Raw genomic sequence first — 19,794 nt, 5'->3', positions numbered from 1 at the left:
GAACTTCTCCACCATTCCTTGATTGTGGTACCTATAAAGAAAACATTCACGTTGTGCCTTTTGGTACCCAAATAATATTGGGTCCTTGAGTGTTAGATTTAGTTCCTTTCGGAACCCAAATACATTTGACTCCATAATACACATTTATTTTAATTGGACATTTATTCTTCATATGACCATTTTGATTGCAATAATGACATACAATTTGATCATTTGTGGAGGTAGCCTTAACAAAATAATTCTTATAATATTTTTGTTTCAAGTAAGGCTTATACCCAAGTCCTCCTTTATCAAATACACATTTTTGTGAATTAAGCATGTTATCCAACATCTTTTGCCCATTTGTGAATTTCAAAACAATTTCATTGAGCTCATTACTTTTTTTCTTAAGCACATCATTTTCTTTCATCAATTTATCAACATGTGATTTTTCATGCTCATACGAAATACTTTGTTGACATTTAAATGATGCAATTCTATCATGCAACATTTTATTATCTATCTCTAGTCCTTTAAGCTTTTCATTTAATGAATCATTGCATTTTTGTAAAGCATCATTTTCATTTTTCAAGTCATCTACATATGATTCTAGATGCTCATGTGAAGTGCTAAATTTCTCATTTGATAATGCAACTTCATCATGCAATGTTTTATTTTCTAATTCTAACTCCTTTATCTTCTCATTAAATGAATCAATGCATTTTTGCATGGTATCCTTTTCATTTGTAAGTTCTAGCATTTTCTTCTTAAAACATGCATTCTTTTTACCAATTTTCATCCACTCATCATACAATTCTTTAAACGCATCATGTAATTCATTATAAGTAGGAAGATCATTTACCTCGTCAAGTTCATCATCCGATTCATCTCCAATTGCCATAAGTGCCAAATTCGACACTTCGTGAAATTCCTCCTCGCTCGTAGTCTCCTCATACACAATTTCAAGTTTTCTCCAAATTTCATAAGCATTAGAACAATTTGAAACTCTATGAAATTCCTTTTTATCTAAGGCACAAAATAAAACATTCATAGCCTTGGAATTTAAAGACATCTTTTTCTTATCTAATTCACTTAAAACATTCTTTCTAGGAATGAATAGATCATCACAAACAACTTCCCAAATTTCATAATCTAAAGCTTGTAAATAAACTCTCATCCTAGTTTTCCAATAACTATAATCATTTCCATCGAAAAATGGAGGTCTAGTGATAGATTGTCCTTCCATTATGGTTGAGCTAATTTGGGTTGCTATAGATCTTTAACTCTAGACGGTTAAGTCTACACAAGAGCACCTCGCTCTGATACCAATTGAAATATGAGTGTGCAACCCAAGAGGGGGGGTGAATTGGAAATTTAAAAAATTATCCTAGGCAAACCACACAACAATTTAATCTATTGCCTTAATCAAATTGAAAACAATAAATTCAATCATGCGCAATATTAAAAGAGTAAGGGAAGAGAAAACAAACACAATGATTTTTACGTGGTTCGGCAATCCCCGCCTACGTCCACGCCTCCAAGCTCACCGGGCTTGAGGATTTCACTAAGCTAGCCTCCCAAGGCTTCAAACGCTTACAATTGACTTCCAAGGTGTCAATGGACCTTTACAACAAGAGATTATCCCCAATCTCTTAACCCAAGTGTATCCCAACACTTACAATCTTTTAACTTGATTTTACAAAAAGGATTACAAATGAATCTCTCTCACACAATGTATTTGATCACAAGTGAAAGCTCAATGTGTGAATGAATAAGATGAATACAAAGATTTAAAGCTCAATGAAAGTTGTACTCTCTATATTTTGCTCAATGATGATCGTTCGAAGAAGACTTGTTTGAATTGGATTGAGCTTATTTATAGTTGGAGCTGAAAATCTAGCCGTTACAAACTGTCGGACAGAAAACGGTTCGCCGTTAACCATAAACGGTTAACCGTTTCGTTTGGTCAAAGTTACCGTTGGACCAAATTTCAAATAAACGGTTAGCCGTTTAGGCTTACCCTTTCGCCGTTAATTTCCAGAGACCTGCAAAACAAATTTGGTTTAACCGTTCTTACTAAACGGTTCAAGGTTAGCAATCTGGAAATAATCGGTTAACCGTTTTCAGTAAACGGTTCACCGTTAGTTTCCAGAATCATCATTTTAACAATACTTTGCAGAACATGCTTTCTGGAAATTATCGGTTAGCCTTTTTTAAATAAACGGTTAGCCGTTTGCTACAGTGATTGCTACAGTAACCTGCACAGTTCATTTTTTCTGAAATTACAGTTTGACCCCAAAACTATACAAAACTGTACTATAACCCAAAACGTTATGAAACTTTACAAATAGGTCCAATTTCAGAATTTCTAAGTAATGCTTTGTTAATCCCAAAACTTTTTGAAATTATGTTATAGCCCAAAATGCTATGACACTTTTCAAATAAGTCCTTCACCAAAATTTCAAGCAATACTTGTTTATTTCAAAGTTTTCAAAATGTTTCAATTAAACCATAAACTTTGAAAAACAACCAATTTCATAAAATCATTTTTCCATTAAATATGAAACATTTATAATGTGAAAATAATGATTTATTTAAAAAGAATAAAAATAATCAATTTCATAAAATCATTTTTCCATTAAATACAAAACATTTATAATGTGAAAATAATGATTTATTTAAAAAGAATATTAAATAATTTGAGCTTAAAAGATTAATCATTCTTAATCTTGTTTGTTATCATCAAAATCAATATTATGGAAACATATATGTTAACATGATATTGTGACTCGATTTGTGTGGTAAATGAATTGCATGCTGTAAAGTGAAGATAGTGCATGTAGGCATTTTATTATGAATATGAAAACTTGGCCCTCTAACATCTTGTAACTTTACACTCTTCAGGGTCATAATAATATTTGCATCCATAAAATTGTTCAAACTCAAAAGCATAATTAGAACTGATCTCATTCCTTGTTGTACCAAACAATAATCAAAATGAATAAACTTAGATTGTAGAATATGGTTCATATGGTTCGATGATTGAATTTTGCATTTGCCTTCATCAAGACGAGAATCTTGCAAATGTTCCCACCGATCTAAAACAATTATTCCCAATTTACAAAAGCAAATGGTATGTTCTATTCTTTAGGAGTGTGTAAAGCTATAAACCAATGTCCAATCTTGTCTACCTAATCAAGAAATTTCTTAAGAGGTAAGTATGTAAGTCCGGCACATTATAAATAAGATGGTAGTTTCCATTTATTGTCAAGTTTTCACATTGCTGTCAATTGGAGTGATGATGGTCAGATTTGGTAGATATGGTGGCGGGAGCATAGTGATGGTGGCAGTAACAATTTGACTAGAAAACCAACTTGAAATAGTAATGACTTGTGGTGAGTTTGGCTGTGATTTATGGTGGTTTATGGCTAGTTGTTGGTGGCAATAGTGACTGGTTTTGGATGTATGGCTAGAGAGGAGCGAGTTATAGTGTTGATCAATGGCAAAGGTGGCAGAACGACAATAAGTTAAGTAGTGGAGTTGCGGGTTTTGGTTGGTGTTGTGATAGTTTATGGCAATGATCGTAAGTTCGGTTTGATTAGTTTTAGTTAGTCGAGGCTAGTACATTTAGTGGTGGGTTGATGGGCGACTATGGTTGAAAGGACGGCTAGGCTAAGTGGCGGCAATGGCTGCTAGGGTTTTTAAAATTTTGGGAACTTTTTTTTTCAATGATGGATTTGGTAGGTTGGATGCGGGTAACCAAGAACGTTGTGTAATAGGCATAAAACTGCTCTGATACCAATGACAGAGCAGTATCATGGAAGAAGATTGATAGGATAAATAATACTCGATATCATTCTAGTATCGGACTAAGGTAATGCAATTAGGTTACGCTCTAATTGAAGCACGATTAGATCTCGTTCTAATATAAATGACTCAATAAATAAGATTAGGTGATATTATAATCCAAACGACTTTATAAGCAAGTTTTGATAGATAATTCTACAAGGAGAGTTATAAAAGAGGTCTTTTTTCATTAATAAAAGTTTATGAAAATAATAACATGACCTCCCTATTTATAATAGGATAAACCTATTTCCCTAAGTCATCTTAGAAGGGAAACTAAATTATAATTATACTGGAAATAAAAGACTAAAATGCATACCGTAATGGACTTTAATTAAAAATAAAAATATCAAAATACGTAAAATAAAAACAAAATCTAAATCCTTAAACAATGTCCTACATCATTCTCTAAGATTGTCCAAGCACAGAAAAAAATAAAGAAGCACAAAAAAAGATAAATAAATAAATTGAAGTGTGAGGAAAAAAAAGAAATTAAGAAGTTATGAGGAGTGGCATTTATTTTGAGTGCTAGTGAGCTTTTAATGTTTGAATGAAGTAAAATATTTATTCAAGGACTTCATTTCCAAAATGGTGTATTGGTGCTAAGCGGCTTAAGGTTACAAGCATGCTACCATGAAATCTCCAAGTGTCCAAGGATCGATATCACCAAAAGTTTCAACCAAAAAAAACTGAAATGACAAAAAAGGTAAAGCTGTTGACTAAATCATGGTTAGAGTCCCTTTTTAGGGTTTTTCATGTTCTAGATCCATTTAGGTGATCAGAATGTCCAATTAAGTTCTCATTTTATTAAGGTTCTGTTTAAAATTGAGGTTGAACAATTATAGCTTAAAAGATACAATACTAAATTATTTTGTAAATAATAAATGTTGTAGTTTGAAAACTAAATTGATTTGATTTACACTTGTATAATAAAAAATCTATTATATCTTTATTAATTCTATTAAAATTCTTATCTGAAATTATTTTTACTATATATTATTAACTTTTATTTCATAATTATATCTTTTTTCTATAGCATTTGTACCTTTTATGCTACACCACCTCAATACCAAACAGAGCCTAAGAGTTGTGGCAAATAATTGCATTGCGTTATTGGAAGTTCCATTATCAAAGGGAAGCAACAAAGACAATTGGAGTATTAAGGTGAAGGCTCTTCTTGGAGTATTAAGCACCATGTGCTCGAGGCAATGTGACCGAGGCATAGAGAAGTAGAGAGGCCTATGATGAGGACGAGTGAAGAATACAGTTGTACGTAGACTAGGTTGGAATATTCTAATAACAATAATTATGAGAGAATAGAAAGCATTGAAGAGGCCTCTCAAACCCAAGTCCAATTTTACAATTATACAGCACAAGTGCAGGTAATTGGAAGCAGCTAGCTACATGTTCTCTTGCTTTAAGCGGTGCCTGCATATATTTAAAAAGTGAGAGCTACTTGCTTGCATTCGGTGGCTGTTTGGTGGCTATATAAATGCAAATTTTTGACAGCTGCTTCATTTTAGCAAATTTGAGCACTGAGAATGAATAAAGGAAACAGGAGAGAAATAAGAAAGTAGAGAAGATAAAAGAGAAGAAAAAGAAAAGAGTAAAGAAAAGAAAGAAGCCGAGAATGGGAAAAGAGGAAAAGATTGAAAAAAGAGAAAAAAGAAAATTAAGAAGTTGTGAGTGGAAAAGAATTTGAAAAGTGGAATTGAGGGAAATATTATAGGAAATAGAATTGGACAGTTAAATCTATATTAAGTGAGTCAGTGGGTAATAGATTTGTGAAATATAAGAAGCTGTGATTTAATTTACATCGTACGCATTAGTTTCTATATCAGTTCTAACATTTAATTTTTGAATTCTGCATTTTAGGAGAAATTCAAGAATTTGGGAACCCACAAGAGCCCCAACGGATCCCGAGTGAAACAAAATCTGTGAGTAGATACTATTATTACCATTATGTATTTTGTGAAGCATTTATGATTGATAATATGATTTTATATACACATATTATATATTTAATTGAGTCATGATATGTGATTGCCAATCACCATATATGTAGTCTTCCCCATAAGCTATGTGCATTGTGTATTGAGAGTTAAATTACTTTACCTGTATGATGTAGTTAAATTTTGTTAGGTATTGAGAGGTTTTCCACCCTCTACTCATGCGATGATGATCCCGGTAAGTATTGAGAGTTATTTCCTCTAGGTATTATTTGGTGCAGTTTTGTAGTGAATGTATGATTTCCAAGTTTGCTGATGTATTACATTCAGTGCAGAGTTATGTAAAATGATTATGTATATACCCTAGTACACTACTTTATGGTAATTGTTAGTGGAATGTGTTGGATATGCATTAGTGGATTAAGTTAGGTTTGTGTTTTATTAGTGGGACAAATGTAAGGCTAAGATGCAATTAGTTTTATTTATTTGTGTGGTGTGGATTAACCATGTATTAGTATAAATAGAGGAGGGTGGAACACACCTCTACACACCTTCTCTTCTCTTCTTTCCCCTCAATTTCTTCTTCTCATCTCTCTTTGTAATATATTATCAATCAATAAAATTAGTTTTATTTCAATTTTAAAATTCTATTTTTTTTATTATGTGTTTTTCAATTTTAATAATTTTCGTTATTTCAAAAATGTTTAACTAAATATTCATAGTTAGAAATATGATTTAATCAAATTCCATTTTTAATTTTATAAATTGAATCATTTTCTATTTAATTTTATCCATATTTTATAGTTTGAAATTTTGATTTAGTGTAGACAAACATAGGAGTTTGGCACAATGAATTCTTAATATCCTAGTATAAAGTATGGCAAAATGGTATTTTGACTTAGTGTAGACAAGTTAAGTTTTGGCACATTAAGTTCTTAATCCATAATAAAATTAAAGGGAAAATTATTTTAATTTATAGAATTAATCTTTTGAGAAATAAAATAAAGAGAAATTGTTAAATTGTATTTATTACTAGGAGTGGATCCATAACCCTAACTAATTAAATTTTATAGTTTTTCTTAAATTAAATTGCATACTTTTAAATTTTATTTTTATTTGTTTTTGATAAACTTAAATAAACAAATTAATCATTTCTCTGTGGATCGATCTCAGACTCACCGAGTTATAATATAATAAGACACTCTTATACTTGGGAGTTAGAAATCATTTTTAAGTCATGTCAATATTCTAAAACAAATCTAAGTTGATTACTTATGTCCATAACCTGGGGGGTTTTTATTTGATTATAATTCTTGATCATCTTTTATTTATTCATTTTTCAACGAATGATAATAGTTTTTATAGCTACAAGACTTCGATCTTTGAAATTTCAAAATTTTAGCTAGCTTCGGTTTTTTTTTTTTTTTTTTGAGCTTTCAATTTTCTTGAATTAGTTTATTACTGCATAATTTATCAGGTTTGCTGAATAGTTATTGGAAAAAATACTTTGGTTTTGGTACTCATAGTAGATAACTTTTGATCCACTTTTCTAGCTCTAGAATTTATTAATTTTATTTGTTAACTCTTGATTATCTTCAAATACAGATCTTTTATCAATCAATTTATTAGAGACCACTATTGTGGAGCTTGTGGGATTGCTCTCAAAGATGATGGGGGTGATGTTTTGAAGAGGCTTTATTTCCAGCAGTAGTAGCCAATGGGTTTGATTTTGGTTTTGTTCTTTATATTTGTTGTGAAGGATTGTATATCTAAAGAAGACATATTTTGTTTAAAAATTATACCAAATTATGAAATTACTTTTGGCTTTTTCATATTAATTTTAAATTCACATTCTTTTTTAGTTTTAATGGTTATATATATATATATATATATATATATATATATATACACTTACAAATACTAGACATTCCATCTCCAAATAGTTTCCTTTTGATTTTAGAGGAAACTATTGAAGTTCAAAACCTCACCCCTTCCAAAATCGAAATGGTATATGAAACTATTTTTGCTTGAAATTTTGGAGTGTTTCTCTTTTGTATATCAAAAACTAATTCTTCTTTGTTCTCTAATCTTTGGCCTATTGAAGCATAACTATTTTCCATTATCCTCTGAATTTGCCAAATTTTTATCCTAGTGCAATTTGTTTATCCAAAACAATAAAAATACTTATGGAAGTTTCAATTGGGAACTCTTAGGATTATTTTTAATCAATACATTATAAGATATTAGAGTTTAAAGTTTAGGATTATTCTGTGCTTAATTTTCGCTTTAACGAAGGAATTATTCATTATGCATTCTTGTTCATCTTTTCCCATTGTAATCGAAACCCTTTTGCCTCACTTGACGATGCACACACCGTGTTACAAAAGTTAATGACGTGTGAAAGGGAAATGAAATGGCTTTTGTCATTTATGAGCTTGAATTTTGTAAAAAAAAAATTCAGTTGGCATCCTTCTTCACGTTTTGCCACCATAATTTGAAACCCTTTTGCCTCACTTGATTATGCATATGTTGCCTCCCCGTGTTACAAAAATTAATAACATGTAAAAGAGAAATTAAATGACTTTTGTCATTTATGTGCTTGACATATTATGTAAAAACGTATTCGGTCTTAAGTTTGCTGGGCCACCAAGCGATTTTGCTTTTCCTTTCAAGGACCCATACACATTATCACTTTTTTTTTTTTGGTTCTCTTGTTCTAGCTAGCTCTATGCATGTGCTTGACTAGACTTATAACTTACCGTGGACAACTTTTTCTATGTTAGAAATTACTCAGTTGTTCAATTTTTCTTTAAAAGATTAAAGATTAATAATATTAAAATTTTAATTTTTGATTCGATTATAATATCTCCCAATATAAAGGTCTCATAATTTTCAAAACTTAAGAATTTACAGCAGAGGTAAAATTTAGGTGAATGCTTGCTCAAATCTTAATCCAAACCGTGATAGAGAAATTGTACCAAATTCCAATATCCTTTAGCTTTTTATAATTCTCTGAATCTACTTTCAAATTTTCTTTCTTTACTTTTCCTTCCTTTATTGGTTGGATCAAATTTTCTTTCCTTCCTGGTCTGCCCCATTATCATGATTATGTTTCTTGACTTGACAAATCATGTATACGAAAGCTCCAGGAAATTTCCAGGAAACTAAGAAAGCTCCGGCCATTCAATTATTTACTATTTACTGGCCAGATTAATTCAATTATTTACTATTTACGCATTTTCATTCTTACATATCCCCTCTCAACTCTCAAGATTAATTCTCTGTTTCTGTCACCAAATTTCTAAAATTTCCTTCATGGCTGCTTCTTCTTCTTCTTCTTCTTGCAATTATGATGTATTCCTCAGTTTCAGAGGAGAGGACACTCGCGTGAGCTTTACATGCCATCTCTATTATAATTTGAATGAAAGAACGAAAATCAAAACGTTTATTGATGATGAGGAGGTTAGGCGAGGCGATGAGATTTCACCTGCTCTTTTGAACGCAATCGAAGGTTCAAAAATTTCGGTGGTCATTTTCTCAAAGGACTACGCTTCTTCAAAATGGTGCCTGAATGAACTTGTCAAGATTCTTGAATGCAAGCACACAAACGGCCAAATCGTTATTCCAGTTTTCTATAGCGTAAGTCCGTCCGATGTGCGGCATCAAACTGGAAGTTTTGGGCACGGTTTTGATCAGCTGAAACAACAGTTCAAAGAGAAGCCAGAAATGGTTCAGAAGTGGAGGGGTGCACTGATAGAAACATCCCATCTAGCTGGCCACGAATCCACGAAATTCAGGTAACTCTCTTTCCTAATTTATCTTATCTCTGTTTCTGTGTTGGCCCGATTTGACTCAATGTTTTTGCATCTTTGCACCTTCATATTAGGCATGATGCCCAACTTGTAAGCAAAATTGTCGAAGATGTTTTGAAGAAGATGGAAAAAATAACAGTGTCAACGGACTCATCCAATGGCCTAGTTGGATTAAATTCACGAATTGAGCAGATTAAACCATTTCTGTGCATGGATTTGTCGGATACTGTCCAAATTGTTGGAATTTGGGGCATGGGTGGTATAGGCAAAACCACCCTTGCCACAGCTATTTTCAATCAATTCTCCAGAGAGTTTGAAGGTAGCTGCTTTATGTCAGATGTTAGGAGAAATATAGAACGAGGGGATGGATTAGAAGATCTACAAAAGCAAATTCTTTCAAGGATATTAAGAGAAAAACTTAAAGTAGATGGTCCCAATATTCCACAATTTACTAAAGAGAGGGTCCGACGCATGAAGGTGTTGATTGTGCTTGATGATGTGAGTAAAGATGGACAATTAGAGGGTTTGATTGGAGGGCTTGATCAGTATGGTCCAGGAAGTAGAATTGTCATCACCACTAGGAATAAACATGTCCTCGAGACGTTTCCAGTGGAGAAAATATATAGGGTTCATGGATTGAAATTTGATGAGGCTTTCGAGCATTTCTGTAACTTCGCTTTTAAAGAAAAGCATTGTCCTGAAGATTTCAAACGTGACTCACGGAGAGTTGTAAAGTATGCTGATGGCAATCCATTAGTTCTTAAAGTGTTGGGTTCCTCCCTCAAGAGGAAAAGCCATTGGGGAAACGTATTGGACGACTTAAATCGGATTTGTGAATCTGATATTCATAATATTTATGATATATTAAAGATTAGTTTTAATGAATTAACGCCCAATGTCAAGAGTGTATTTCTAGATATTGCTTGTTTCTTTGAGGGAGAGGATAAAGATTTTGTGACAAGGATACTTGATGATTCTGGGTCTCACAGACTGGATGTCCTCGTGGACAAGTCACTCATAACAGTGTCATATAATGGCTTGCAAATGCATGATTTATTGCAAGAAATGGGGCGACAGATTGTTCGCCAAGAATCTGAGAAAGAGCCAGGCAAACGCAGCAGGTTGTGGGATCCTAAGGAAATCCGCCGCGTACTAAAGCATAATAAGGTAAGAATCCTCCATTTTATATATATATATAGGGTCAAAAACTAGTGGCCTTTGGATTTCAATCCAAAAGCCACTAGTGGCTGCACATGGTGGACAATCATTCAATCCGGGACTCCCACAATGATTCAATCCGGGACTCCTAGATTGGATCACTGTCCTCTATATATATATATATATATATATATATATATATATATATATATATTTTTTTTTTATTTGTTTGGAGTTATGCACTCATATTTTTCCAACCATACCAGCACACCCATGTGTTTTTTTATAAATTTTATTATTACTAGAACATCCTTTAGTAAAAGCATTTTTATGAACAAAACAGCCAAAATCATAAAAATCATAATTAGGTAAAATTAATGACTAAGGGTGTCAAGAGAACAAGTCTTCAAATTTTAAATTTTTAAAGAAAACTCCAGATTTTTTCAATTTTGGAATGTTGAATAAGAGTGTGAAGAGTATAATTTTATTTTTCTTTAAATTTAATGAAGAGTGTCAGAACAAAGTGAGTGCCATGAGGATTGGCCCACCTGGTTCTACTTCAATATAATTATATTTTTTTTCAAAAAAGTAAGTGTGTTTTAGAGTATAATTTTTGTAAGCAACAGTCATTAATAAAATGGACTGATTGGCCCACCTAGTTCTACCTCCAATCACTCCTTTTAGCTTAAAAATGTACCTTAAGGAGACTGTAAGATGGTTAAATCCTTTCAAAAAGGGTCGTATCTCAATTTGATTTGGATACAATTACAGTTAGTAGAAAAAAAAATGACTTTCATTTTTTTCCCTAATTTTGAATTAACATTTTGGATTCTATGGACTAAAAAAAAAAAATCGAAATCTTATACCAATCAAATAGGCCTTGTCTTTTCAACTTCTAAATATTAAGATAACAAGTTTGTAAATTAGAGAAATTTTGAATTTTTTTTTTGGTTAGTTTAATTTTGCAATGGTCCCCAAAATTTTCTTTTCTCGCATATAGATATTTAATATATTAAAAAAATAAAATCAAAGATTGCATAATTTGTTTTTGTTTAAAAACCTCTTAGTTAATAAAGTTTACGAATGTTTCTTTTCTGTTTTAGGCTTACCCATTCTTTGTTTGTTTTTTTTTTTTTTTTATAAGGGGACCAATGCAATTGAAGGCATATTTCTGAATTTGTCCAAAATAAAAGGCATCAATTTAGACCCCGGAGCCTTCACAAATATGTCTAGTATGAGATTGCTCAAATTTTATGTACCTAAGTTTTATGAGATTGAAGAGCTTCTAAGTATGAGCATTGAAGAGCAACTTTCATACTCTAAAGTGCAGCTTCCAAAAGGCCTAGATTGTCTTCCTAAAAAATTGAGATATCTTCATTGGGACACATATCCATTAAGGACACTGCCATCAAATTTCAAGCCAAAGAACCTTGTTGAACTGAATTTGCGTTTCAGTAAAGTTGAGCAACTTTGGGAAGGAGAAAAGGCTTGTGTTCCCTCATCTATCCAGAATTTCAAGTATCTCAGTAGGTTGGATTTTATGGGCTGCAAAAGTCTTAGGTCTTTTCCAAGCAATCTTCATTTTGTTTGTCCAGTAACTATTAATTTCTCCTATTGTGTTAGTCTCGTAGAGTTTCCACAGATTTCTGGGAAAATTACACGGCTATACTTAGACCAGTCTGCAATAGAAGAAGTTCCATCATCAATAGAGTGCCTAACTGATCTTGAAGTGTTGTATTTGAGGAATTGCAAACGGCTGAAGAGGATTTCAACTAGGTTTTGTAAATTGAGATCTTTGGTTGATCTTTTCCTTAATGGCTGCTTGAACCTGGAGTGTTTCCCAGAAATCTTGGAGAAAATGGAACATTTAAAACGCATCTATTTAGGCCGGACGGCAATTACAGAGCTGCCATCGTCATTTGAAAATCTACCGGGGCTTGAAGTATTGTTCGTAGAAGATTGCTCTAAACTTGATAAGTTGCCGGATAACATTGGCAATTTAAAATCTTTGGGTCACATCTCAGCAGCTGGATCAGCTATTAGTCAACTACCATCCTCTGTTGCAGATTCAAACGTACTTGGAATTCTTGATTTCTCTAGCTGCAAAGGTTTGGTATCATTGCCTCGATCATTATTATTAGGTTTATCTTCTTTGGGACTTCTACGTATAAGTTACTCTGCTGTAATGGAAATTCCACAAGAGATTGCCTGTCTATCCTCACTGACAGGCTTGCATCTAAGTGGAAATAACTTTGAGAGTTTACCTGCAAGTATCAAGCAACTGTCGCGGCTGAGGTCTCTTCACTTGGAGGATTGTAAGATGCTTCAGTCATTACCAGAACTTCCATTGTGCCTAAAATCTCTTGAATTGAGGGATTGTAAGATGCTTCAGTCATTACCAGCACTTCCATTGTGTCTAGAATCTCTTAACTTGACGGGTTGTAACATGCTTCGGTCATTACCAGCACTTCCATTGTGTCTAGAATCTCTTAACTTGACGGGTTGTAACATGCTTCGGTCATTACCAGAACTTCCATTGTGCCTAAAATATCTTTACTTGGGGGATTGTAACATGCTTCGGTCATTACCAGAACTTTCATTGTGTCTACAATCACTAAACGCATGGAACTGCAACCGGCTTCAATCTTTGCCAGAGATTCCGTCATGTCTGCAAGAACTAGATGCATCCGTACTCGAAACGCTATCCAAACCCTCTCCGGACCTTCTTCAATGGGCACCCGGAAGTCTGGAGTCACAACCAATTTATTTTGGGTTCACTAACTGCTTGAAACTGAATGGAAAAGCAAACAACAAGATTTTGGCAGATTCACTACTAAGAATTCGGCATATGGCAATTGCATCACTGAGATTGGGCTATGAAAAGGCAATCAACCAGGTATCAAATTCCCTCTCTTGTTTACTCTGTCCCTCTTTGTTATATCTGAAATCATGGTTTTCATTTTACAATTTTCTTTTTTTAAATGTCATTTCGCAGAAAATTTCTGAACTCAGAGGATCCCTAATTGTTTTACCTGGGAGCGAAATTCCTGACTGGTTCAGCAATCAAAGTTCAGGATCTTCGATATGTATTCAACTGCCACCGCACTCTTTTTGCAGAAACTTAATCGGGTTTGCTTTTTGTGCTGTTCCTGATTTAAAGCAAGTTTGTTCTGATTGTTTTCGTTATTTTTACGTCAAGTGTCAATTGGACTTAGAAATAAAGACTCTCTCTGAAACCAAACATGTTGATCTGGGTTACAATTCGCGCTTTATTGAAGACCACATTGATTCAGATCATGTCATACTTGGTTTTAAACCTTGCTTGAATGTTGGGTTTCCTGATGGTTACCATCATACAACTGCCACATTTAAGTTCTTCGCTGAGCGTAACCTAAAGGGTATAAAACGTTGCGGAGTATGTCCAGTATATGCAAATCCCAGCGAGACCAAAGACAACACTTTTACTATCAATTTCGCTACCGAAGTTTGGAAATTGGATGATTTGTCAAGCGCGAGTGGAACTTCGGATGTAGAGGAATTGGAACCGAGCCCCAAGAGAATTTGCAGAGCCAATCAAATCAACACTCCTTAGCAAATGAGTCACCCATTTTCACGTAATCTTTTTCCTTAGGCATGTCGAAAATGCTCTAATTCTAGATTGTGATTTGTTTAAGATGATGTTTTATCTATGTATTCCATTTTGCTTTTGAAAATACCTTATTTTATTTAACTTAGCAGCAGAATTAATACGTCAAAGCATCAGTTGACCGCAGCTCCTCAAATCGAGAATCAACCATGGACATATATTTTTGGAGGTTTTGATTAACAGCCAGCGTGTGACTTTCAAGAAGTGTTTGCTTCTTCTAGATCAAACCCCATGCCTAGTCTCGGTTTGCAGCATAAATCGATTGAATTTTCTAAACTAATCTTTGTTGCAGCCACTTTAATTAACGAAAAAAATATGCAAAAAAGAAAAAACCATATTGAATTTTTTTCTTTTCAAACTTTCTTCAATTGATATCACGATGATGACGATGGAAGTGAAGTCTGTTTCAAGAATGCATGATGAGGCTGAAAGCAAACAAGCTGGAAGAAAAAAGCGCGATGTTTTATAATTAAGATTTTATTTCAATACGATGCATTTTTTAAAAAGTAGAAAAAATTGAAAAGGGAACCAATCCCACCCATTAACAGCCGAAGTAGACGAGAGAAATATGATTTGTAGAAGTTGAATAAGAAGCCAGCACAACACCGGATCCCAATCCGTTATAGAATTGGACAAAACCAAATTTATTGGAGCTTTCATTTGGAATTGTGTTTTTAACATCCCTTCAGTGTTCTGATAAGGCCCCTTTACTAATTATTGACATTCAAATTCTTCTCACTTAGGATTCAAATAAAGAAGAAAAGACAATACAGGGAGAATTATTTTATCAAGAGATTTTCTTAAGTGTTTAAAGTACTACCTTTTATTTATGGCTAGGATAAAAATTCAGTGTTGCTGAATCAATAGTTACAATTATTTTAAATTTTCATTTGTTTTATTTATTTCACCTAACAATTATTAATTCAATACCAAAAACAACTCAAAATGAAATTTGAATTCCATTAAACTCCGAGGCCGAAGACCTTAGACCTTTGCCTCCGATGGCAATAAGTATGGCAACTAGTAGGACTTGCTACCGGCCGGCTAGCCCATATCACACTCCATACACTAAACACTAAAAGCATCAAAACCTCCACATATACCTATTACCAAACCAAAAATTGATGAATTTTTAACGGGTTCCCAACTTTCCAGTTAATGAAATTTAGGACTAACACAACTTCATATTCCCTAACCGAATTCACCCAGATTTTGAGCTTAATAGTTGATTAATACTTCTAACTCAAATACATATCTCAAATACCTAACAACAATCTGTGGAGGAATGATTTGTCAAGATTTCATCCAGAAATTAAACTGAAGATAATGTAGTAGGCAAAAAGTTGCAATTGTGCAAACCAAGTTTCAACGTCCATAAATCAACTGGCAAAAAGATCCGCATCCTCTAAAAATAACAATTATCCAATACGCTCAAATCCACACAATATTTCTACTATGCGAAAACAGCATGAAATGTAAAAAAGCAGCTCTCATCGCCTAGTAAATTAAGACAAGCTCGCATACACTCACAGGTCTTGGACGCTCAAACCTGCATACATGAAATGCAGAGACAGAAATTAATTCTAGAAAAGCATTGGAAAGACAAAGATTTCACTACGTATTACAATGAGTCATAATAGCTCTGTGCATCAGAAACTGACGAAGTATTTCAATCAACAACATACCTGGAGGAAGAGACTGCTTCAACTTGTCGGCCTTCTCTGAGTCGAACACACAAAGGGTGTAAAGGTACTTAGAGCAGCGAACCTTGAACTTGACAACATCTCTGCTTCTCTTGATTTTCACAGAGCGTGCATCCTTCCTTCTGGCGGTGAGAAGGAAATCCTTGATCTCGTGTATCTGCTTAGGCTGTGCAACACAACAAAAACTACAAAGTAAGCAGCAGAAGAAAATATTGTAAAATACCAAATGAACTTAAAAATGTTTCATGCATCATGAGTTAAATTATCAGCAAATGTTGGATGAACTCAATCACAATTCAAATCAAAGTTAAACACCAAAAACAAATAAATAAAAATAAAAAATAAAAAAATCAACAAGCAAAACACAAGCTAATGCATAAATGCGAAGCAGCAGGGAACACTGGACAAGAAAGACAGATTAGAAAACATTCAAAACAACTGTGAGCATTAATTACAAAAGTACAATAAGCAAGCATTGGCTAATTGAATATATACATAAATGAGTATTGTGGTTCAATTTGTTAACTGATACGGACTTGTGCTAACTTCAAGCCATTCAACCATTTAAACAGGAGCAGATATTTTTTCCCCAAAAGTCAAATAGAATGCACATCAAGAAGTACAAGAAAATCTTTAGCCAGCTTCACTGACAATCAGCTCAAGCCAACACCACAAAAGCAAATCTCCCGCTACATAACCATCATTTAAAGATGTCTAATTTCCCAAGGTCGGTCAAACCAAAGCATTTTCTGAACATACAATGATAGGAGTAACTACCTTCTTCAATCCCACTAAATTTTATTTTTAATTTAATTCATTATTGCATTATTATCTACAAAATCCTTCCAGAGAACTAATCAAAAGGCAAGGAAATGAGCAAAACACAAATAAAAACACTATCTACTAAACACAGACACGTTCACCCAACACAGAAAAAATCAAAATCATTACAAACAGTCAATTCACCATTCACTTTATCAACACTTTATATGCAAAAAGACAATAGCTTTCACCAAAAATACCAAAAAAATAAGGAAAACTAAACCAAACCCAGATGATAAAAGAGGTAAAACAACAAATCATTAGTACCCATTATAAATTTTGCACCACACATATAATTACACACAGGTAACGGATCCATAACAAAGAGAACAAAAAACGTGTCATGTTCATGTCTCACAAAAGAATTACAGAAAAATAAAGATAATAAAGTTAATTTAAAGAAAATTTACCATTCTCGGTCGAGGTTTTTGTTCCACTCGAGTTTTCGAATTTAAGCGCGCCCCCAAACCCTAGAGCTAAGTGAAGCTTTATGTTTTTATAGCTGCTGAAGTGCTGATTATGAATAAAACCTAGAATTTCTATGCGTCACTTTCCAGTTTTGTCCCCATTTAGTTTTTATATTTACCTTTTAGCACTTCTCTCTTAAAATGAGCTGGGCTTATTTTTATGCCGGGCTAGCCCTTTATCTTTGCCTAAACAGTAGACTTTTAACACCCCATTAAAACTCTTGTGAAAACCAAGCTGTTACGTTTATTGCTCTTCGTAATCACAATAATAGAAAAGGGCAAAAGATCCAATAGAGTTTTCAATTTCATTATATTCAAATATCGTCTAGAATAAATTAATTAAATTTTACACTATATTTTTTCATAATAAGAATCGATCATTAGATAATTTATTTCCTCATCAGTTCAAAATAATTTCGAGTTTATAAAAATTAATTATATCAAGTATTAAAATATAAAGATAGGCTTCATATTTGGGTTTAAAGACATTTTAATTTAATTTGATTTAATTCAATTTTTCCTTTTATATAATTTCAACTAGTAATAGAACTACGTTTACAAAAATGGGATTTTATAAGGATTTTAAAGGGGTATGATAAGCTTAACTATTGCCTAAATGCTTGTCTATCTCATTCAATACAATCAACAGTTGTGTTTATCAATCGTTAGATATTTAAAGTTAAAAAGGTAAAATTTAGATTAAGATGAATTAACTTTCATAAATTTAACTCAAAATATGCAAGTCATTCTATTGTGTTGGCCTAATGGGGGGTCAGTAATCACCCTTAAGACTATAGAGGGATGGAGTTAAATAGTTTGATGTCCATTCTTTGATCACTAATTGATTTTCAGAATAATATGTCCATATTTACTTCAGAACTCCGTAGTTAAGCATGCTAAAGATGATGCGCCTCCATCCAAGAGATCATAACCCTATATGTATTTGCAAGTTAAGGGCAAAAACAAGATTTTGGTTCGAGGGTTCCAAAATGATGAATCCATAAACTTAAATTGGTTATAACATATAAAAATTAATAAGTTGTAACAAAAATTTTTAAAAGAGCAAGCATAAAAATAAGCCAAAAATTTAGTATAGTTTCAACTTCATCCCTTATTTTTTTTTTTAAACTTAGGATGGCCGAGGTCCCCTACCTACACCTGGTTGCAAGCCACTCATTAATTGAGTGATGATCATGTCCTTGCCTAAATTTTGAGATTTATTGTTTGAGTCCTCTTGTGTGTATCATGAAGGTAAATTTGATTGAGTGATGGGCATCTTTTTATCTAAATTAAAGAATTCAAAGAAAAGAGGATAAATTTTAATTAAAACCCCCATCTTTCCTAAAACTTTTCTATGATTATGGAGAGCCAGCAACCCCCCACCACAACATAGGTCCCCCAGTATCGAGTTGCTACAATTTAAAAGTTCTTATAGTGAAATGCTCAATTTTGGAATATTTGGTAATCACTTAATAAACTAAGCTACAAATTAAACAAATAAATCCTTTTATAGGGTCATTCTATAACACTGTTATATAAATTACAATATCAAAAGTGGCATAAAACATGTACTATTAAATTTTATCAAGTTAGTTAAGATAATATTTTGATTTTAATTATTTAAAATTTAATTTACTTGTTATTCAATTGGTTAAACATATTTTTTTAAGATTAACTAATAAAAAAGAAATAAGTATATCTATATTTCTATATTTGTCTTCTAAAAAAAAAAATTAATATGACAAAACTGAATGTTAGTTTATCATCTTATAATTATCCCTTCTTCTTCTTCTTAAAAATATCCCTTCTTCTTCTTCTTAAAAAAAATGCTAGATTAAAATGTGTTGCAATAATTGGATCAACTCAATTTTAGCTAATGAATAATTTAAAGAAAAAAAAAGCCAATGAATAAACTAAGAATTCAATATTCTATTGTTCCAGCAATAAATGACAAAAAGGATCTCTATTAATATGTGTCGTTGAAGATTATAATATGCATATTTGCATATTTGATTTTTAGTTTTAATTTTGTTGTTGATTTAGAAAATATTTACCAATTTAATTAAAAATAAATTATATCCATGAACATATATATTATCAGCAATTTGAATACTACCTAATAATTATTTAGCATTTATTTAGTTATCTACTAAATTAAATCAATAGTGATGATTAAACATTAAAATTCAAGGGTCCATAACAACTCTGCTTAGTCATCTATAATTTAAGAACCTGTTTGAAAGTGCTTTTAAGAGACTCAAAAGTAATTTTGAAAAGTTAAAATTTAATTTCTGTATTTTGTAAATTTTTTAAAAATTAATTTTGGTAAAATCACCTCATCCTATAGTTCATTTTAAAAAGTAGTGAAGAAGTACTTTTCAAAATTTAATTTTGAGAATATGTTTTATATTT

The 19,794-nt window shown here is 32.4% G+C and overlaps 2 protein-coding genes across 3 annotated transcripts; one reads left to right on the top strand and one right to left on the bottom strand.

Moving 5' to 3' along the window:
* The first annotated feature begins 8,733 nt into the window (after nt 1-8,733).
* Nucleotides 8,734-14,474, top strand: LOC102618807 (TMV resistance protein N-like). Of its 2 annotated transcripts, none has more exons than XM_052437206.1 (4): nt 8,734-9,571; nt 9,661-10,753; nt 12,387-13,640; nt 13,740-14,474. In XM_052437206.1, the coding sequence occupies exons 1-4, from the start codon at nt 9,090-9,092 to the stop codon at nt 14,334-14,336; spliced, it is 3,426 nt and encodes a 1,141-aa protein (XP_052293166.1). In that variant the 5' UTR covers nt 8,734-9,089; the 3' UTR covers nt 14,337-14,474. The 2 variants fall into 2 exon arrangements, with proteins under 2 accessions (XP_052293166.1, XP_052293165.1); XM_052437205.1 differs by having other exon boundaries at nt 8,735-9,571; nt 11,889-13,640.
* A 1,265-nt stretch (nt 14,475-15,739) lies between these two features.
* On the bottom strand, nt 15,740-17,472 carry LOC102610590 (60S ribosomal protein L38). The gene is made up of 3 exons (XM_006478688.4): nt 17,326-17,472; nt 16,076-16,259; nt 15,740-15,939 (listed from the first exon to the last, which is right to left on the bottom strand). Exons 1-3 carry the CDS (start codon nt 17,326-17,328, stop codon nt 15,917-15,919), a joined length of 210 nt encoding a protein of 69 aa, XP_006478751.1. The 5' UTR covers nt 17,329-17,472; the 3' UTR covers nt 15,740-15,916.
* Nucleotides 17,473-19,794: the final 2,322 nt, after the last annotated feature.

This window comes from Citrus sinensis, chromosome 3, assembly GCF_022201045.2.
Source record: "Citrus sinensis cultivar Valencia sweet orange chromosome 3, DVS_A1.0, whole genome shotgun sequence".
NCBI lineage: Eukaryota > Viridiplantae > Streptophyta > Magnoliopsida > Sapindales > Rutaceae > Citrus > Citrus sinensis.
Note: the sequence above shows the minus strand (reverse complement) of the source record. Positions and strands in the feature narration are given on the sequence as shown.